This window comes from Dunckerocampus dactyliophorus, chromosome 6 (genome assembly GCF_027744805.1).
Source record: "Dunckerocampus dactyliophorus isolate RoL2022-P2 chromosome 6, RoL_Ddac_1.1, whole genome shotgun sequence".
NCBI lineage: Eukaryota > Metazoa > Chordata > Actinopteri > Syngnathiformes > Syngnathidae > Dunckerocampus > Dunckerocampus dactyliophorus.
In genome coordinates, this window is record NC_072824.1 from 24,746,622 (window position 1) to 24,769,734 (window position 23,113).

At 40.3% G+C, this 23,113-nt stretch overlaps 1 protein-coding gene across 3 annotated transcripts in view; it reads left to right on the forward strand.

The window, feature by feature from the left end:
• Positions 1-916: 916 nt before the first annotated feature.
• The window catches only part of grk4 (G protein-coupled receptor kinase 4), a 68,785-nt gene continuing 46,588 nt past the window's right edge, over positions 917-23,113 (forward strand). Inside the window, exon 1 of one of the 3 annotated variants that reach the window (XR_008570633.1) lies at positions 917-1,227. Coding sequence is in view for 2 of the 3 variants with exons in the window: in XM_054778381.1 (XP_054634356.1) it covers positions 1,176-1,227 (52 nt within the window). In the remaining variant the exon portion in view is untranslated. The remainder of the gene's footprint in view (positions 1,228-23,113) is intronic. The other 2 variants (XM_054778381.1, XM_054778382.1) reach the window with 2 other exon arrangements.

Sequence of the window (23,113 nt, forward strand, 5' to 3'; positions counted from 1 at the left end):
GTTAGCAGGAACCAACTGATACAATTTTACAGAAAGTGAGAACTTTAAATAACACGAAAAATGTTGTAGCCTGAATGTCCTGAACGTGCTGGACAGTTGGATGTTAAAAAGGCTTGAAATAATTGAGAAATCTATAGAAATCTATTGAAATCTATTGAAAGAAGTCTTAGAAGAAGAGGAAGTAGTGTTCCTAGTAGTGAATTTTGCAAAAAAATCAAAATTTTTGGACTGCTAAAAATTGTCAGTTTGAAAGTCCTGAATGAGTGGAATGGTTTCATGTTGGAACGGCTGGAATCGTTTGAGAAATGTGCGAATGGTGGAAGTTTGAAAAATGGCCCGTCCGTTTTCAGTGGATTTGTTTTAAAATCTGGGAATTTTTTGAAAAATCGGAATAGATAGCTAACGATTCCTGAATGAACTGAATGATTTGATGCTTAGCATTAAGCTGCATGCACCCTGAATTACAGCTATGGAGTTCGCACCTGAGGGAAACTTCAAAGACAAACTCCCAACCGTATATTGCAGACCAAACTGTTTATATGAAACATATATATATATATTGTGTTAAAATATCCCCCAATGATTTAAGCAAAGAAATATGAAACTTTGAAAAATTTCATTTTCAATTTGATGCTTGAATGTTGTGACTTGTTTGAAAAATGTTGAGGAATGATTTAGGCCTCAAAAAACGGCGAAGTAATAATAATAAAAAAAAATGATAATAATAATAATAATAATAATAATAATAATAATAATAATAATACATGATTTAAATAATAAATAGAAAAATAAATAATTATAATATCTGTATAGGATTCCAATATATGTAAGTTGTTGTGTACTGAATTGTCCTTTTGCTGGTTGTGCAGAGAGGGGAGGGGCGAAGAGGAGGGAGGTGGAAGAGGGAGGAGAAATAGGAAGGAAGGCAGGCAAGGAGGCAGACTGGCAAAGAGAGAGAGGGGAGAGAGGCAGGCCGTGAATGCTAACGAGCCCCGTCGTAATCGTCCACAGCTTCCCAAACATGTTGTAATGGAGAAGAAGAACGAGCACCATTAAGCTAGCTACTATGCACAAGCGCCTCGCAGCCGTCGGCACATTTGATTTGACAGGAAAAAACGCCATTTTTTCTCGCTGAGTGAAATGTGTCGCGACTGCTTGGGGACCACATTGTGACAATGGAGATTGAAAATATCGTGGCCAACACGGTTCTCCTAAAGGCGAGAGAAGGTAAGCACGACAAGATGTGTTTTTTCTTCTTGTTCCAGCCAGCTGAGCCTCGCTTTGAACAATCAGGTCCTCCTTCGTGGGCTTTCTGCTTAGTCCTCCATACCTGCTCGCTGCTTTTGTCTGCGCGCAGTTATCGCTTGAAATCAGCTGTTCTCAGTCCTAACAAGAGGTATATTAGGCGGGCAGGTTTGGGCCCAGTTGACTGGGAGAGTGAACAAGGCAGGGAGTGTTTGCAGCATCGGTGCATTGCAGGCGGCCGAGCGCATTTTTCCACACGAGCACCGATGGGGGTTTTAATGGCTATTTCCATTTCATTGCATGTTATAACATGGGAGTGGACGCAAACCCTTCTCGTACCTGTTCGTGTGACGCTTGTGAGCCGATCGGTGCTGTTTGACGCAGAGGTATGCCACTGCCATTGACTGCTACGAGCGCAGCTTTGAATGCAGTCGGGGGCTGCATTGGGCCCAGATGTGCAGCCCGAGCCTGCACGGTGATCCCCCTGCAGGGTATCACCTGGAGGTGGAGGATCAAAGGCAGAGAGTGCATCTGTTTCCAGGAGATGGCAGAGAGAGAGTGGGCGCAGAGTGGGTGTGCAGCGCAGGTGGAGGGGAGGGGGTGTATTATTGTTGCACAAATATGGCTCTCACCCACTCGGTGGCTATGAAGATAATAGTCGAGATGACCACTTTTATTTGATAGCAAGTAGCTCACAGTGTGCTTTTAGCCCATTGTAGAGAGCTCCCTAGTTTAAATTTGCTTTTACTCCGACTGCGTTTTTCAAAACATTCGCAGCAACTGTGTTCATTTTGCTCCAGAGGAGGAGGATCAGGCTGCCACTAAATAATGCTTTGCCAGGCCATGAGCTCATACCTGTCATACACTTAGGTCTTTCATCACCTGAAGCCTCAGAGTGCCTCAGTGGTAGATGGCAGTTTATAAAGCATACAGAGTGTGATAGATGGCTAGTACTGTACTACTGTTTTGCCTGATTAGTCTTTTGAATTAAGAGCAGGGGTCTCAAAAGATCCATCAGCACCATCCATCCATTTTCTATACCACCTTTCCTCATTAGGCTCATGGGTGAGCCGCCAGCCTATCCCAGCTGAAAGGTCAGAGCTGAGATCGAGTCCCGAGCCTGCTGGATGTAAGGCAGACGTGCTAAACACATGCACCACCGTGCTGTCACCTTATAGTGTTGATTGGAGTAATTTCATTAAATGTCAGGTCCTAGTTTGCAATTTAAACTCTATTGATGCATACGGCGGTTTTTGTCATTGGCCTAAGGCGTAGTTACAGTAGAGTCCTACGAAATCAACAAATGATCGCCAACTTGACCAGGAGGAAGCTAAAAAAGAATCTGAGCAATTGTGTTGAGTTCTGATGCTGTCGCTGCACGCTTTGTAAAATTGAATTTCACCTCGCTTGTATATCTGTCGTCTGACAGGTTCATTATTTTGTTGTTGGAAGAGAGAGTAGTAAAAGAAAAAAAGCAGGGGTGCACTGATTACAATTTTATGGCCGATCAAAGATATTTAATTAAAAAGCTTCACCTGCCGATTCCGATTAAAAAAAAACAAAAAAAACCAAAAAAAACCCCCAAACTGACAGCATAGACCTTCAGTGTTCCAATCTTAGGCTACATTCACACTGCATGGTAAGCCCAATTAGTTTTTTTGTTAAAATCAGTTTTTTTATGTGGTTATTCAGATTATCAAAGAGCTGTGACGTGTCAGGGGCTGGCTCTTTTCACTTACAGTCAATGACTTTTTGTCGTTGCGTGGAAGTTTCCCACGCTTTGCAAATGTTTCAAGGAAGTCGTGGTGTTGTGAAAATCCTTCTTCAAATGCGTGACGAGGTTGGTCGTCTTAAAATTCCCCGATTCTGTGCCTCCACAGGAAACTTGTGCATGACAAGTCTTTCATTCAGCTGCAACGTCTTTTTTGGACTTTAAGGGAAAACACAGCCTCACTTTTACCTAGGGATGTCCCGATCCGATCATCAGCATCGGGATCGGCAGCTGATCCCGATCCTTGTGAAGATCGGATAATATCTGCTTCCACCGCGAGCTCCGTAGCTACAGCGGTAGTTCCCTCTCACTGTGCCCAGACTGCTGTGTCATGGTGTAGGTAGCTCGCACGGGAAGTGCCGCGCTGTTTGCTTATAATAGGGACCGCACAAACACTACTAAACATGTCGAAATGGCGACAAAAAACCTTGGAAACTCCTCTTTTAAGTACCGTGAATGGAAGCAGGCGCGGTTCGCTTAGTTTAGCTAGTGCAGCTGTGTGTGTGTGTCTGTGTGTGTGTGTGTGTGTGTGTGTGTGTGTGTGGTTAGTTCTTACTGTTTCGTCCTTCTTTGCTGTTGTATTAGATCAGCGGTTTCCAAACGTTTTACAGTTGCGTACCCCTTCAGACATTTGACTTGAAGTCATGCACCCCCTACTGCAGCGCACTTGAAAAACATAAACCTTAAAAATATTAAACATGATTAATTGGTTAATTAATTTTATAGTAATTCTGATTCAAAAATTTGTATTGCGCATAGTCAAATGTTGATAAATGTTTTACATGAGCACTGATAACTAGATAAGATGTGAATTTCTCTTTGAAGTATCTGTGTAGTATCTAAGTATTCGTCTTACGTATCTTTTTATTTCAGCCGGATGTTGGGATTCTTCCCGTTGAAGGTGTTGAACTTGAGCTTGCATATTAATTTGATACCAAATTGAAAGGGAAAGCTGAACAAACATGTTAAAGCAGTATCCAAAGTACAAAAATGCATACAAGCAGCGATAAGACCTCCTTTTCAGGGGAATCTCCACTCTCTCTCATCCTGACAAGCACATACATTGACAGGTTTTCACAGTGCGGGGATTGGAACACCAGTACGAGTTAAACGTTCAAGATTAAACACTCTTAATACACAACATAATCATCAAACTTACTTACTCATTCATAGAACTCGCACAAAGCAATGAAGAACTTCATGCCGCGTCTCCTTCCTTCTTTCTGCTATGACGCGTGCTCTGTGCTATGAGGCATTCAGGTGCGCTCGTAATTGTGAATGTTAGGCGCTTATTGTTTTTCATTTTTATTCATGTGCCCCCAATGACAATTGGCATACCCCTGGGGGTACGCGTACCCCGCTTTGGGAATGTATGTGTTAGATGTTACTGAGCATACCCAACACAGCAACATAAAACAGGTTTCCTTAAGTTGAACAAATGGCTATCTGACCGAATAGTTAGCTGGTTAGATGGAGATGTGAAATATATGGGCATAAACAAGAAACAGGTTTTCCTTCAATTTCTAATTTCTTCTTCCACTGCCATTACCAAACATAGCCATTTGTTTATAGCAGTGGTGTCCAGAGTCCGGCCTTGGTGTCATTAGCGGCCCGCAGCATGTTTCCATTGGCACGTTTGACTTTTATATTATGTGGCCCTCGCTGGAAAGAGTTCGGACACCTCTGGTTCATAGCACAGTGATTGATACCAATATGCTGGAACAATTTGAAAATGATGGTTCGTTGGCATGTCACGGGCGATAATTGGGCGATAATTGTCCTACAAATTCTAAACAGTATTATCGTCAACATTGCTCATTCAAGACCATTTTTAAATTAATGTAATGATAATACAGTATATGGCATAATAATGGGAGAACACCCTATCAAAAGCAATATACTTTAATTTCTCAAGCGTGTTTAACATTGTAATATGAATGTCACGAGTTTTTAAATAAAATAAACAAACAAACATTAAAAATTAACTACAAAAAGACAAAAAAAAAACCAATGAAAATAAAATGGACTAGATAAAAATCACAATCACAATATTTTGTGTCAGTGTCACTTTCATTTGTTGAATATTAGAAAAAATACAAAGGTAATGCCCATGCTTGTGGTTAAGAAGATGTAGTCACATATGCAATTCCAATTGTAATGTCAGATATTGTTTATGACACTATTTTGTTTGCACGATTAGACAGGATGTGGCGCTCTTATTTCGAAGGCCAGAAGTGTATTGTGTGTGTAAAGAATGTTTGGCAGTTAAGATGAGCTGGGAGCAAGAGTAAACGTGCCCCTCGCCTTATTTCACTGAAAACATATGCGGACATCGTAAAACGCTGGCCTACATTAACAAGTGGTAAAAGACAACACAGTGTAAACACACTTGTAGACCCTGAGTTGTACACACGCAGCCGCAGTTGCATGCTTTGCTAAACTAAGCTAACTCAGCTAGCTTCCCTTCACGCTCCATTAAGAGGAGTTTTTCCAGGAGGAGTTTTGGTGGTATGTCAGGTCACCAACAGATACTTCCCAACACAAACGCTTCTTCTCGTCACGATGACCTGTTTGGCAGAGAGAGAGAGAGAGAGAGAGAGAGAGAGAGAGAGAGAGAGAGAGAGAGAGAGAGAGAGAGAGAGAGAGAGAGAGAGAGAGAGAGAGAGAGAGAGAGAGAGAGAGAGAGGGAGAGAGGAGGAAATCAAACACGCATGCGCCAGCCAATATATCGAGGCGGGCAAAATTATGAAGTTTGTTTTGATTTATAGTGCGGGTAATTGATTTATTGATTATCGTGACAGGCCTAGGATTAGTGCTTGAATTCGACCTTGAAAAAGGTGTATTAAGGTAGGTATTTCTTTTTAATTAGTTATCAATTTGTCATAGAGCATGAAAGACACCAGGGTGATTCATAAAGTTAGGCTCAGCATTGCAAACAAAAAGTACGACTGTGTATGTTACTTCTTCCTCTCAGATTTGCAGAAGCCCAAATTAGATGAACCCTGTTTTGAGTGTTACAAATAAATACTGTAGCTATGTGGATAACTCTGTGTTTATTGCAATCATGTATTGCAGTTTGCCTTTCCTTGAGTGAGCATGGCTGTCACACTGATACTGTAGACAGCCGAAGCAAACATCACTCTTAAATCCCCACATTCTGGCAGAACACTTCTCCTGTGGTTCAGATGTTGGCTGCTATTTTTTGCGCTTTGGTCCCCCTAATGCTTCATGACACCAAGTCTATGCATACGCCCGTGGAGTGTGTGGAATGAGTCCCCACTGCAAAATTTGTGTTCTATCCCTTGAATCTGCAAGAGTTTGTCCTGCTAATGTGTTGTTAAGACTGTTCTTGAACTGACTGACCTCACGGTGAAGAAGGAAATGACAAGACAAACCCCCAGTGTGGGACTCAGCAAGAATGCTTGTTACAGACCAGTGGTGGCTGGTTTCCTTGGGCTATGCCACATCCAGGCACTGTCAGCAATTCCTATATGAGTTAATAAAAATTACAAATGTTTAATTTTGAAGTTAAATATAGTTGCTATTTCCAATATGAATGAAATATTATGTCCCACATTGACAAACTTCTTCTTCTATTTCATACATACTGATTTGGATTGGCATTTCGTGACATTTTTCATCAATGGTTAGACCGTATGGGTTTGTTGTTAGGGATGCTGATCGAAACTCTATCGTAATGGCACTGGTGCTGACTAAAAAGGTAGTAAGTAACCAGACCAAAAAGCTCTCGGTGCCTCATTTTGGTGGTAACTTAATGCAGACTTTGCCACCTGCAACAAGTGCTTGAAGGTGATATTGAGCAGGTAGCAAATTGAAAAATACATACAGGCAGTGATAAAACCTCATTTACAAGGGAATCTCCAGTCCGTCATCCTGACACGCACATACAGTAAGTACATTGACAAGTTTTCACACACATGTTTTTAACACACAAGTGATAACCTGAAAATGTATGCAAACAAAAGCAAAATTTTGGTGTAAATGTTTAACGTTAGCCCAAAAAACATGCTAATCGGGGCGGACGCTAACTGAGTTTCCACTGTGTTATTATTATTATTATTCCATAATAGAGCTGCACAGTGGCATAGTGATTAGCATGTTGACCACACAGTCAGGGGATCGGGAAGATTTGGTCCCCTGTTAAAATTATGGCTGGACAAAGGCAGGTCGAAAAATCCACTTTTGTGTTTCTACATTGTTCCACGGATATCGGGTATGCTGCAGCAAACACGTCTTACATGTTAGCGCACGTAAAGCGGCATCATCCGGCAGTGAATGTTACATGTACAGTACAAGAAAGAAAAGCAGCTTAGTGCAAACACAGATAACTTCAGCATATAAACAACCTCTAGCAAGAAACTCTGACCAGGCCAAAGCAGTAAGACATGGTATTGGAGTTTTATAGCCACGAGATTACGTCCATATTCAGTTGTTGAGAGCACTGGCTTTAAGTACAGCCATGGAAAAATGATTAGACCACCCTTGTTTCTTCAGTTGCTTGTTCATTTTAATGCATGATGCAACTAAAGGTATTTAACTATAACTGTCCGATGTTTAAATAATTGTTTAAATACAACGGTTTTTATTGTATTTTATTATTTTTCTATTTAAAAAAAACTAATTATTACTTATTAATTTATTTGAAATATCACCCAAATGGGTCGCTTTTATTTTAAAATAGTTCTGTTTGCATTAAAAAAAAAAATAAAAGCATTTTAAGACATTTTTTTCCTACCTTTTTGTCCCGAAAATTAACCGAACCGAGCACTTCAAGAAACGGAACCGAACCAAAATTACATTTTAGTGTATCGTTACACTCCCAGTGATCATAGTTCATCCAGCAGACTCCACTGTTGACGAGCGTCTTTCTTGGCATCCTATCATAGCACAGCAGATGGTGGTCTGAAGTCTGTGAAATATTGTTTACTTTTGTAGCTGTGAAAGAAAATCCTCACTGCCATGCATTTGTTTGTAAGAATGGCCTAAGACTGTTGGGGAGCGGTGTTCTTCTGCCTGTCATATTAACATATTATTTTCTAGCAATAAAAACACATTTGTATACAGGTTTGTGCTTCATTCAAACCATTTGATTGGCTTTATAGAAAGGCTTTAGAGGTCTAGGGTTTCTTCTCAGCAGTGCCCATTAAATATTCATAAAAAATAAATGTACAGTCATACAGCTTAACAGTACGACTTACCTTTTTGTTGTTGCTGACCGTTTTAGAGAAGACATGACAATGACAATGACAATTTTAATATGTATTTGTAATATGCTGCTGCATTTTGTGTTGGGGATTAACAAAAACAAACAACCCAACGAGCACACTTGCTTGTCCACAGAAAAGCAGACTCCCCCTGGTTTATAGAATTGAACTTTATTGTTTTGGTTGTTAATCCGTTATGCAGAATCTCCTTTGAATACCCGTGTTTATTTGTTGCACTTAGCTGCGAGCTCCAAAAATAGCAGGTGTAGACACCATCAGTGATGACATAGTCCAAACATGACAGCTCTTTCCAGTTGGACCTTTTACTCAAAACAAAACAAGTGGTAGATGGCTGCGGTAGATTTCAGCCACACCTTGTCAAGCAGCCAGTCTGCAGAAGCCTTAAACACTATCCTTTTGCTCTTCTTAAACGTCAGAAAAAATGCTACTGTGGCAGTATCCACCAGTAGGGATGCACTACTGATGCGTTCATGGGTTCAGAGAGAGTTGGACAACACAGAACTCATAACATCGCACACAACTTTGGGGGCACTAAATCATCATTATTGTTGATTTTATATGAGGCTGTAATGAAGTTCTCTCTACTGGCAAGTATGATATTGCAGCGGTTTGTGTAGTGTTAAGAGTTTGTGATGTCTGACTTATTAGACATGGGCCAGTTACCGGTTTCAAGGTATATCATGGTATGGAAAAAGTCGAGCTTTCAAAACCACTAAAATAGTCCGTCGTACCGTCCTACAGTATAAGAGAAAGTAGAGGTCCAGCACGGCCACTATGTGGAAGTACTTGTCCCGTGTTTTTTCTTGCAGTTGCCACTGGGCTTCGACTACGGGCATGAGATGTGTTACTCAAAGTCATGCGACTTAAAGGTCGCGGCATAGCTAGCAGTGACAAGAGTGGGTGTGCCCTTGCAGAGTTTTGCATTCTGTAGCGTGTGAATTTAGTGTGTATTTCACATGGCTTTGCAGCTATCCAACTAATGTGCAACACTATTTAAGTACATTTTCGACATGTTATTGTGAATATCACGACCTAATAAGTCCCAAATGTCATCGTTTAATCACTTGTAGTACTGTGTAAACAAACATGCATAGACATGACAGGTTGCAGCTTAAAATGTAAAGTGACAAAATACACTAATATAACATTACTAAGGGAAAACATTACACTCATGTGAAAGCTACTTTCAAAGGGATGCACATTTACAAGATTTACCCCATTGACAAGCAGTTTCCTTGTATATATATATGTATGCGCAGTGGCGCTAGTTGGTACAACTCGATGAAGGTACACGTGTCGTCGTTCCACCCGTACAACCGCCCTTTTATCCATCGTTGTCGGTTGACATATTACTCCCATTGAGGGTCACCAAATGTGGAGATGTGATTCAGAACGAGACAGAAGTCGAGTATAAGCCGTTTACTCTCCACTGAACAACAAGCGACAACCACTTAGCAACAGAAGTGTAAGATGCTACCAAAATGGTTGAGCGTAAACTCCGACCTGTCCCCGCTGGATTTAAATTGTGCGTCTGGAAGCACTTTGGCTTTCACGTAGTTGAAGGTAAAAATGAGCTGGACAAGAGCCAGACAATATGCAAGCTTAAAATATTTTGGGAACACGACAAATGTGAGAAACCACATAGTGCATTTCCACCCGAACCAGGAGGAAAAACCGCCAGATGAAGTTGCTGCCAACCAGAGAACCATCGAGCAGGTGATGACTAATTTTCCACCAAACTCGAAAGAGGCGAAGTGAATCACAAAGTCAATTGCAACTTTTATTGCGAAGGATTTGTGGCCGTATTCAGTTGTTGAGAAGCAGGGCTTTCGTGCTGTGTTGCACACTTTGGAACGTAGATACAACGTCCCATCGCAACCTTATTTCACTGACACTGCAATTGTGAATAAGGGCAGCCTAGTTTTTTTGGTTCTTCATAATATACTGACGTCTGCAAGCATTATTCTTGTACGAGAGCTGTTTTTGACTTTGCTATACAGCAAAAATATTATTTTGCCACAGATTCTATGCTCAGGATTTTAGTTTGAATTCAATCTATTGTTTATTTGTGGATAATGGCAGATTTTTTCATGTTGGTTACTCAGAATATGCTGAAGTTTGTTAATTTTATACATGCTGCTACTGGTGCACTTCACTTTTCCTGCTGGTTCTGTGCAATGGGAAATATGTTGGTAGATGTAACCTTACAATTCTTAAAAGATAATGGAAGTAAGTTTATGTGTTTCATGTTTTAAAAAAAATTGTGGATAATTAGAAATATGCTTTGTTTTAGTAGTACACACTGAATAAAAAGAAATTACAGGTATATAAAACAATTTTGCATGAAAAAACGGACAAACTATTGATCACAAAAAAGATGCATTGAAATGCATCAATGATTGCTTTATCATCGCATCGCAGGCCTCTAAATCGTAATCGAATCGTGTGGTTGCCAGGGATTCCCACCCCTATTTGACAAGATTATAGATCAATTTGTGGTGTTATTTAGAATATATTACATTTTTTTAACAAACTCTTTAGCACAATAATCATTTATTGACGGTCCTGAGTGTAAACAACCAGAGCAGGACTTTCCGTGCAAGCAGTGATGGAGCCATAAATTTTTCATTGGGGTGGCCAAGGTGAGACCAATACTCGCATAGGGGTGGCAATAAGTTGATACCTGAAATGTCTAGATGGCCAGTGGGGTGGCCGGAGAGTGACCAAGGGTGGCCACGGCCACCATTGGCCACCGCGTAGCTCTGCCACTGCGTGCGAGCTCACTGTACAGTGACACAACAGTCCAGGCACAGTGAGGGGGAACTACCTTTGTAGCTATGGAGCCAAATGTCCAACATGAAACTAACTTCACCACGGTACACCGCGGACGTGTCTGCATGGTTTTGTTGTGTTTTGGTGGGAGTCGAGTAGCAACCAGCTTTGAGGCGCATTACAGCACCTACCATGTTGAAGTGTGGGTCAGAGTTACGAACGTGATACCTTTACAAGATTACATACAATGCTTCTCATGAATGCATGTATGTATGAATGTGTCTTTGAATTTTAAAAATAGCACATGGTTAGAGGGTAAGTGTTTTTTATCCAAGGTGCTCTCCTTTCTCTGGTTTAAAAAAAAAAAAAACAGGATCACAATATTACAACTTATTTTCAGCCCATAAACCTTGACCAAGAAAAAGAACATCCAACTTGTGAGTAGATGGTGTTGCTAACCTCTTTCTGCCCCTCTCCCACCACCCATTAAGCTGTTGGCCAGCAGATCTCCCTCTGACCACTTGTGAGGGTTTTCCTGTGACGTTAGCCAGTGTAGCTTTATTAGTTTTGTGGTCAAAGCCAGACTAACATTTGCTGTCATCACTCTGGGGTGTTTCCTCCAGCTGAGACTCATAAAAGACATTGCTTTGTGACTGTCCCTTCATGTGGGACTCATTTTATAGTCATTACACCCACAAATGGACTCTATATAGAATGAGACGCACTTTGTTGTACATGCGGCTCTGCAGTGACGGGATTTTGGGTGGCTGCCGAGATCTGCAAGCAAACTGACTAAACATGAAAAGAATACTGCTACTCACTCATTGGCCGGGCAGATTTGTCATTACTACGACTCTGCTCAGTTCAACTCCTCTCTGCTTGCCTCTGTTTGGAGCGGTCAGTTTTCCACAGCAGTATCACTGCTGGAAACTGAGAAAACCACACCGCATCAAATGCATCAGACAGACACACCAACAACAGCAAAAAAGGGTCTACCGTGGAGGTATGACGATGCACGAGATGAGACATTACATGATATTGGGTCTATGGTGACAAGACGAGATGAAACAAGATTTTAACTAGGGGTGTCCCGGTACAAATTTTTCACTTCGGATATGATACCAATATTGCTGCCTTGAACATTGTCCGTTCCTGATATTGACCCGATATCAACAGAAATCATACATACTTTTACTATTTATTTTGAAGAGTGGAATGGAGGGTTCCTATCCAAGTATAAAAAGTATGGAATTGGATTTTGTAAGTAAACAGGTCTGGAAAAGTATGGAAAATGGAATGACATGTATGGACAAATATTCATGTTTCCAAGACCGATACCACTGTTCTGTTTTCTAAAAAATAAAATTATGAATAACAAAAAAAAAACGCATTTGCTAGGGCAGCTAAGATGTTTGTGTGAGAGCACACAGTGGGTGGCGCATCTCTTGGAAAACATTTGGGGAGATTGACAAGTTGAATCCAGCCCTTTCCTCTGATCCTCCTCCAACCCTTTGTATTAGCTACATTAATTACATTTATTTAAATGATACCAGGGCTGCAACTAACAATTTTTTTTTTTTTTTTTAGTCGATTAATCTCGATTAATTGGTTAAGCCCCAGACGGACCAAATCAATATGAACCAAACACAAACAGTTAGTGGTTTGGTTCGCAACATATCAGCATAGAGGCAAAAATGTCCATCGCTGTTTTGCCTAAAACACAAAGATAATAAGTCTGCTTTCATGGATGATTTAATTTTGAAATCAGAGGATATTTACATTTTTTTTTAAATAAAAAAGAAGCGATTAATTGAATACCAAAATAGTAGTAGATTAATTGGATAATCGATGAATCGCTGATTCATTGATTAATTGTTGATATGATTGTCGAATGATACAAATCTATTTACTCAGTTTGGGAAAAAAACAGGAAATTTTAAAATGTCAAATCCGTCGGAACCCCGGGAATGTTACAAAAGCAGGAATAATACATACTTGTATTATTTTTTTTGTAGTGTAGGCCCCACGGTGGCTTTAGTATGTTGCTCACACAGTCAGTAGATCTGTCTTCGAATCTTCATTGGACAACTCTGTGTGGAGTTTGCATGTTCTCCTCGTGTGTGCGTGGGTTTTCTCCGGGTACTCCGGTTTCCTTGTGTTTTTAGGTTAACTGGCAACTCTAAATTGTCCAAAGGTATGAATGTGAGTGTGAATGATTGTTTGTCTATATGTGCCCTGCGATTGGCTGGCGACCAGTCCAGGGTGTACCTCGCCACTCGCTCAAAGTCAGCTGGGATAGACTACAGCATACCCCCGCGACCCTAATGAGGACAAGCGGCATAGAATGAATGAATGAATTAATACATTTTGGAGTGTGTGTAGGGAGGTATGAAAAAAAATTCACCCACTTACTTCTTTATGCATTTGGAATATTGTTTTATTCACAATGTAGTGGCAGCTAGGCATAATAAAACGAGATTCGAGGTGCTCAATGAAACGTTTAAACCCGTTATCACTCACCAACGACAGGGGCTTGCTCTTTTCTGTTGCAGCTTAAAGACTTTTTGTCGTCCCGTGGGATTTTCCTGTGTGATGCCACTTCATATGTGCGATGAGGTCGGTCGCACTTAGCTGCAACGTAGCTGCAATGTCTTTTTTTCACGTGGGTGACATCACTCCTGCTTCATGCTACTCTGTTAGCACGCTAGCAAACACTTGTTGTGATTCCATGGGGTATATTTGGTTGTTGCTGGATCGACATGTTGGGGCGGAGTCTGGAATCGAGTGCTTGTATCGGAGTGCCAATATCGGAGATTTGAGATGCAGGCCGATATTTATTTATTTTTTTGTGCTGATATCGGCCCCATATCCAAAATCCCTAATTTTTTTTACAGTGAAAGAAATCTCAATGAAAGAGTCTCAATTTATTTTTATTTTTATGAATGTTTGCAAGTTAGCTGCCTTGCTGAAGGGCATCAACCGTGCTCATTTACTCCCTTGCACCGTATCTCCTTCAGTCAAAACACGCATTCTTAACCACTTGGCCACGGATGTCCAAACATGCTACAGTATATGTTGGTGCTATAATTATATGTTAGTGCTATAATTTATAGGAAGTTGGTATTATTCCAATGAGAAGCCAGCTGTCAATCTGCTGTCAATCAGTTCAGATGTTTAAACATTCTAACAACAGCACTGCCATAGTTTTTTTGTCAGTCCCTTGAATATGACGTACAAGTGTTGTCTTATCAAAGATAATCCTCAAGGTGTCATGGTGTTTTATGTTCCACATTCAAGGGCTCGCTACTGGAGAGGCAGTGCGGCCTTGAAATCAGCCAGTTGGCTGCTATACAGCTGTGCACAAGGTATAGATGATTATCTTCTTAGTTTGTTCTACTCCCAACTGCAGCTTGCAGTTAAAGTTAAGTCTCAATAGGTTCTCTAGTACTAGTACTAGTACTAGTACTAGTACTAGGTGGGGTGGTACACCGACACAAACATTACATAGCCAACTCCAACAATGCACTCACTCCTCTACATACATTATCTTTGGACTGCCACAAATATATTGGGCGCTCCTGGGGCCTTACGTATAAAGCTTGTGTACACACAAAACATGGCCGAAAAGTCGCGTACGCCGTTTTTCACGTCAATTGTGCTACCTATTAAAACACAACTTGACGTGAGTGTGCGTATCGCTACGCCACTTTTTGTAGTTGCCGTACGCACTTTTTGAAGACATGGCAAAAAGACGATGTACATTTAAAGTGGTGAGGGGAAATCATGTGTTAGAAATAAACCTGCAACGGAAGCCAATAAAGATGTATCCATCATTGCATGAAGACATCACACCGTTATTGACTTGGACAGTGTTGTTATTTGACATGACACTGATGGATATCATTTGTCATTGATCATAAACACCATTATGCACCAGTGTATAGTAGCCCCACTAAAAGATACATGAAAAACACAACGCAGCGCTTGGATACTTCATCATTTTATTTTTATAATCATGATAGCATTATGTGTTCCATTAATATTAATTATAACAAACATCAGCTTGTCAGTTAAATAATTCTAGGCATTACGTTTACAAGACACAGAGCTAATATGTCCTAAGTGCTTTGTTTCTCGCTATTTTTTGGACAATTTATCACAAAAAAGACAGTTTTTTGTTGTGGATGTCATCAATAGCAACGTTTATTTATCATGCACGGCTTTTATTTTTGTGGATAGTGTCAGGGCCCTGTGCGTAAACTTCCTCTTTTCCTTTTCCACAAATGATGGGCTTTTCTTTTGTTGTGCTTTGAAATAACACACATTAGTCCTCATAAAATAATTATAATATACCTCATATTTCGATTGTGTTAATGTCATCATTAAGTTATATATTTTTAAAATATCCATCTGGAATTACAGCAATTAATTTTCTACTTAACTTCATCCCTGTTTTGAGTCATTGCGTCTACCTTTTAAATTAAACAGATTTCGCTACGCTTATGTTCATCTAAAATGTGCTACAATTAGGAAAATTGTAGAAAGATGCTCACAAAAAATAGAAATATGCGCCTTGATATCCGACAACTTTTTTTTTGTTGTTGTTGTAGTTCTACAACGGTGCGTCCTGTTCCACTGACACTGTTGCTACTTGTTCATAATGCCCCTGCTGTGTCCTCCAAATATTATGTTTTTACGGGCCTCCAGCTCTCCAACTAAGATTTCCACCTCAGTTTCGGTGAAGTTCCGCTTCTTCGTCTTAGGCTTCTCAGCAGCCATGATTCAGAAGAAACGAGCGAAATGCAATCAAGGGTCATTAAATATGGACGCCGCATTCATGAGCCACTTTGCATTGACCATTTATGGCAAATTGAAGGCGTGGAGAGGGCGTGACGTGGGGTGGAGTTGCGTACGCACATTTGGACGGCACAAATTGCGCGACTGTGCGCGTACGCCTCTCTTTTTAGGTCTGAATATTTTTGTCCGTACGCACATTTGGGGTTTCTGGCGTACGCAGACTTTTAGTCAGATTTCTATGCACAGTGGGCTGCCAGAGAATAAGAAGATGTCGCAGGAGAGATCAGTGTTATTAACATCGTGACATTGTTTCTATATTTAGCAAGTAATGATCTCTTGATGCTAAAGGCAAAAAAGCTTTCTCCCTTTGAATACGCTCAGATTGGTGAGTGCACCATTGCTGCTGAGATGGACGCAGTAAGACAGTCATTGGAAACTCCTTCAAAGATCCTGAGGGTTATGGAACAAAAAAGTCAAGTGGTAGACCCAAAAAAAAAAGTCACAGGCCCTGATCCGGATGATCCGATTGGCTGTCCGTCAAGACACTGTGCGATGCTCAGACCAGAAGGTTGTTACTGGTGCCGAGTGCAGTCCAATAACCATCAGAGCGCATCAGTGAGAGGAGGGCTTTAAGAACAAAAAACGTCTTCAGAGGTCCTTCAACGCCACAAAATTGCCCGTTTGGAATTTGCAGGAGAGCACCAAACAAGGGACGTTGAAAAGTGGAAGAAAGTTTTTTTTCTCTGATGATAAAAAATGTAACCTTAATGGTCATGATGGCTTCCAGCATTATTGGCATGACAACAAGATCCCACCTGAGATGTTTTGCACACGGGACAGTGGACGGAATAACTTAAAAAATAACTTAAACAGAGTTGAAGCTGAAGGGAAGAAAGGTCAAAATTAGCTCATGTTGTCATGTGCACGACTTGTACACATCTCTTTTTGTGCTCATGTGAGAAACTGCATGTACTACCTGGGGTGAGGCTTACTGCTACGCAAACCTCCAGCCAGCTCCTGCTAATCTGCTGTTGTGCCAGGACTACATTTCTTTAATCTATTATTATTATTATAAATCAATATTTATATATTTTTCATTTAAAATGGGCAGAATACGCCTAAATCAACAGTACCCTCTACTAGTTGCTGCCAAGTAGCGTGCTCCATTTTGCTTGAAGAACTGAATGACCATTCAACATAAGCGTTTTCTAGGCCCATCTTTGAGTCAGGGCCATATGGAGTAGAGGAAAAGCCTGACCACAAAGAATTGCTGAACGTGTAACAAGAGCAAAAAAGTGTTTATATGGGGGAGGGGAGCCTGAAGACGAGAGGAGGGAAAAGGAAGGGAAATGTGAGAGAGGTGAGGATTAGCAGGAGCGCTGTGGCCTGATACTCACATGTTTCTGTCTTCCTCTCACTCGCTGTCTTCCACTGTGAATATACAGACGGATTACCTTAAGCAAACACCCGGCCTTTGCTTTGAATAGGCAACAGATATACTCACAGCTAATGTTTTCCTTATCAGGGGCTACTCCAGCCAATCACACGCTGCATGCGAGAGCGACTGGAAAACAGGCCATTCATTTATCACGGCCAGGCTCCATTGTGTTTGCGTGCGTGTGCATGCTCACATTACAATGGCCCTAAACTATGCGTGACCCTGTCTCATTTCCTACCATTTACATCCCATGTTTTTGGGAGTGCCGGAGCCGTTCTTGTCGTACCTTCGTCACCGTAGGGTGTGTGGTAACCCCGACATGTTTCAACTCACCACCGACAGGGGCTCTCTCTTTGTGTATCATACCGTATCATACCGAAAGTGGAGGTCCAGCGTGCCCACTGTGGAAATACTTTGCCACGTCCCGTGTTCTTCCTCGCAGTCTGAACTGGGCTTCAATGTGTTGCCAAAAGTCGTTAGCTGCTTCGTTAGCAGTGAGTGACGCCGGGAAGATAAGTGGTATAGACAGTTTATTTGTAACTGAACAACAAGCAACCACCACTTAACCACCACTTCTCTGTTGCTAACAACAATCACATGACCCGTAACCTGAACAGTCCAGCTGCGATCGTTCGAATGCCCTGAGAATACAATGACCTGGATGAAGGAGAATATACACGGGCATTTTAAAAAATGACTGTTTTGACTTGACTTTTTTCTGTTTTCAATTAAGATATTTAAAAATAACACATTTTAGAGCTGTAATTACAATACAGTGAAACCGTCAAATCGTGATATTTTTGTCCAAGGTTATCATATTGTCAGAATCTCATACCGGCCCATGCATAATCTGAGATCTGACATGCAGACAGATATAAAGCAAGCAATGTTTTTTTGCTGATATCACCCCGATATATCTGATTGGGACATCCCTATGTAAAACACAAGACACACCTACATGTGGTGCTGTAAACAGATACGAGGATGGAAACACGTGACACACCAAATCATAGAAGAAGAAAGAGAGGATGCACATAAGTCCATAAGTAATGGGAGAATGTCAACTGCGGTGAGTTATGACACTCTAAATATTCAGATATGTTGGCTGGTCGTCAAAGCTCACTTCTGGTCACGCGGCTGCGACGGGGCGGCGATATCATCCTTTTTAAATTGTAGCGGATCTGCTAGTCCAAATGGAAACGGTGAGCTGGCGTTTTCAAATTGTACCACTCGGGAAGCTGTTTTTAAAAAAATGTTTTAGGTCACCCAGAACACTGTTCCCATGTGGATGAGGGGCTGAAATGATAAAATACTTTGCCGTTTTGATCTGAAAACGTTTCCGTGTCGATAACCTCTTACATGGAGCCGAGGAACCATCATGAATGTTTTTTTTTAATTCGCGCGTACGTATTATAAGGCGCACGCACACACGCATGCACATCTATCACTGTACAAGTGAAACAAACACCCGCAAGCGAAGAACTTTAACAACGCTGTTGTTAAACAATTATGCAAATTAAACAATGACGTTCCACATCCCTGCTACCCAACACCACAGCAGCTGGGAAATGTATGTAATGTAATGTAATTTCACACAAATCATCCTCTTAAACTATTATGCTACTTGTTAAGTATCATTGCTTTGGGGTTTAACAAAACTGTCTTGTAAAAGTCAAAAGCGTGGCGCATCAACTGCCCCAAACATATTGTGTGAAGACATACTGCAAATACTGGCTGCTTCCCACTATGGTTAATCTGTATTCTGTGGCCTTGTGGATGAGCATCAGTTTGTGCCATGTGTTCATCAGATGGGCCAGTGGATTCTACCACATGGCGATGCAAAAAAAAAAAAAAAAAAAAAAAAGACAAACTGTGAAAGACTGTTCTCATGGTGACTTCAGCAGAATATGCCAGTAATGCAATCCAAAAGCCTTGGCACATAAAGTTGTACTCAGAAGTTAACATACAGCACACTCATCATTTTTGGGCTTTAATGACTTATTTGAACCGTTTTTTTTCCCCAAAGGTGGGATGATTATACATGTATGGTTATACAACATACATCTTCACTGATTTTTAAAAACAAGAATTGTGTGCATGTTTTTATTTTGGATTTTCTCTAATCCATACAGGCTTGAAATCAGAAATGTCTACAGACTCTTAACTCTCTTAACAAGTTTTCATCTCGACCAGGTGCCTTTTGTCGCCATCAACAAGCTTCTGGCATAATTCTGGCTGGATATTTGACTCGTCTCTTTTTGGCAAAGTTGGTAGAGTTCATTTAAATTGATTTGTTTCCTGGCACAGACGGCTTTTAAGCATAGTCCACTAATGTTCAACAGGTTTTAGGTGAGTTCTTTGAGAAAGCCATTCCAGAAGCTGAATTTTAGCCTTAGTTTTTAAGTTTGAATTGTAGCTGTTGATTTGAGGTGAATTTGAAGAAATTAGCGGTAGTCCTCCTTTATGATTCCACCCACTTTGTGCAGATCACCAGTACTACACGCAGCATAACACGACACGACACAGCCGCCACAACGCATGACAGTTGCTGTAGTTCTTTGGTGTGAAAGCCTCATCTTGACTTCTTCATACATACTTGAAGGCTTTGACAACTTGTATAAATGTACAATTCACTCAGTCCCTAGGACTTTGCCATTTTTCCTGAGTATTGGTCGAGCCAATGAGTGCAAACAAATTATTTCATGACAACGTGAAACAGTCATCTTGTGTCAATCATGATTACTTATGAGGAGTTAAGAGGGCTTGACCTTGCAAACTTAAAAGACATCTTGGAAACAATTTTTAAAATATGTATGAATCTACAGTATATAATGTTTGTTTATTTATGAATGTATGTATAGATTTGAGACTGTATTAATCATTTTGACCTTCAATCAAACCTCTCCACCCAATTTTTCTCATTGTTTCATTTTATTTTAATTATAAAACTAATAACATTAATTTCTGATTCTTCAAACTAGCGCTTGATTAACAATGGTAGCGTGCCATTGTTCAAGCTTGCTCGTTAGGCACAGAACAGTCAGAATGAAACACAGAACAGTAACTAAAGTCATGGTGTCAGAAGTAAGAGAAGAGATAACTGATAAGTAAACACACACAGGGCAACTACCAATACTACATGGAATGACAAAAAACGAATTACATATCATTAAACATAATATTAACAACTATTTACTGAGCAGTCCAGCAAAGAATGCTCGAAAGCAGCATGTACTTGATCTTTGATTTTTTTATTTTTTTTTTTAGAATATAATTTACTCGCATTTATAGAATGGGGGTACAATATGGGCGAAAAAAAGATTGATAGTAGAATTGTAGATAGTAGTAGCCTAATTGTTACAGTGACTGTACAATTTTATATGGTTAAAATCACATATTAATATAGAAGCTTAACAAAAGTTAAACACTGAATCCTGTTTAATTAAAAAATTTAAATAATCATTCAATAAAATTTCATTACACACAAAGGTATTTGTTTTCCGTGTTAAACTTGAAGTGAACTTGAGCTTTTGTATAATTTCTGACATATGTCAGCGGTATGTCACTGAATGTTGCAGAATAACATTGTCTTACCCATTGAACAGTTTTTCCACAATTTTGCAGAATGGCAGCGTGAAAGAAGCGACTGTCATCAACCATGTTGGCCCTAAATACTGTATTTAATTTTACGTTTTTTCTCTCTCACATAAAGTTTTCCTATATAAATATATAAAAACAAACTTTTGAGCAATATTCACCTTCGCTAGAGTTTTGCAAAAAGTTTTTAGTGATGAAAGGCCGAAACATATTAAAAATATTTTGAAAAATATTGCGTGTGTGTGTGTGTGTGTGTGTGAGTCTGTGTGTGAGTCTATCTGCCAACACTATGACCTCCAGTCTGACTCTCAACCAGAAGAGTTTAAGCAGGGGTGTCCAAAGTACAGCTGTATGGGCCAGTTAAAAATGGATTGCGGCTCTCAAATATTTCCCCAGCGGACTCCTCATTCATGGTGGTATTTCCTCAAAAACCCGCTCCTCCCTGCAGCAGCCACCTGAAACGCCAGCTAAGTCGGCAAAATAACTTGGAAAGTCAACTCTTACTCATCAGCTAACGTGAGTGTAACTCTGCCTTAGCAGAGCATGCTAGTGTGACTCAGGCTGAATGTGTTGTTTGCCGCCTGTTAATAAAGCGATTGGAATTGCGTCGTGATTGTGTTTCTCAACCACAAGCATTGGCATTACAATTTGTTGTTGATTGGTAGCGATGTGAGCAGAGCCTGACATCTCAGACAAGCTAGCCAAGCTACATTCGTTTGTTTGTTCGTCTTATTTATTAACACAAAAAGCACACGCTCTATGGTGGTAAAATAAGTGTAAAAAGGACCCCATATGCATGGATATCCTTCTTTGAGGCTGAATCAGTGGACGACATTACTTCCCTTCCTTCAGGCGATGGCTCAAGCCGGGAGGATGTGTGCCGAGTCCGGACACAGGCTGGTAGGGACTGCGGTACGCAAGCGCAACAACGTTGGAGTTAATTAGCTGAGCTAACATTTTGCACCGTCGTCATAGTTGTAGTAGTGGTAGTAGCAGTGACACTGGCAGCGCACAACATTAAGTTTGCATGCTTTGAAGAACAGGAGCAACACATTGTTTTATGTAAAATGCAAATCAATCCTTAACTCCTTCTTTCTTTCATAAGAACTATTTGCATGGATGCTTAACAGTTACAAAGCAAAGTACAGTTTTTAGTCAAACACATTTCTTCATTTAGAGTCTCCAGTTAACCTAGTTGGCCGCACGTGTTTAAATATAATGAAACAAAAAAATCCCCTGCAAAAACGGGCTACATGTGCTCTATTTCTCATCAAACAGAATTTGCAAGATCACTGTAATACATAATTGCCTGATTACCTTATTTTTACATTTAGACAGTTGCAATGCTACATCTGCCATATATTCCAACTCTGATTCCTGAAATTTGCTGTGACTCGAAATTGGAAGAAACACTCCAAACGAGATTGCTGTCAGGATGGTAATGGTCATGGTAATGGTTTAATTCATTTTGAACATGCATATAAGTCACACTGGAGCGCATCACATACTGCAACTCACAGTTCCACAAGTCCAAAAAGGAGTAGGAAGAAGCAAAGCTTATTTAATCCTACCCCTGATCCGTTTCACATCAATTTCAATACATCTGTTCACCTCCTGTGTCCCAAATGTACACAATTGAAAACACATAGGCAAATTTTACAATGACAGTCGAGGTTTATACTTACTATAAAGAAAATATATAATAGACTTAATGATAATAATAAGTAGTTCATAACTTATGGAGGGATTAATAGTTTTACGAGTTAAGTGGTCAGTGTAAGCGTGATTAGAGATACTGTAGCTTTGTATGTACACAGTGGTTCACTGCTCTTCTTCCTTGTACTTTATAAACATCAACTGCTTGTGCTATTTATTGAATTTGCTCATTTTAGTGCATTGTTTGAGTTCCTTACTCAATCCATTCCATAATTTGATTCCACACACTGAAATGCTGAAGATTTTTAGCGTTGTCCGTGGATGTGAAAGTAGGTGGACCATGCCTAATACTGCATATGGCCGCTTAAGAAAATTATGAAATAACAGACGTGAGGCTTTGTGAGATGTTTTTCGCTTAAAGCCATTTAGGGGCTTTTTTTTTTTTCAAGATGCGATAGTACAGCTTTTGTCAACAGTATATAAAAGGACTGCAGCTACATAAAGAAACAAGTGCAACATGGGTTCACCCATTCATTTGTCAGCTATTGCTTTTCTTGGAAAGGCAACTGTAGAATGCGGCAGGAAATATGC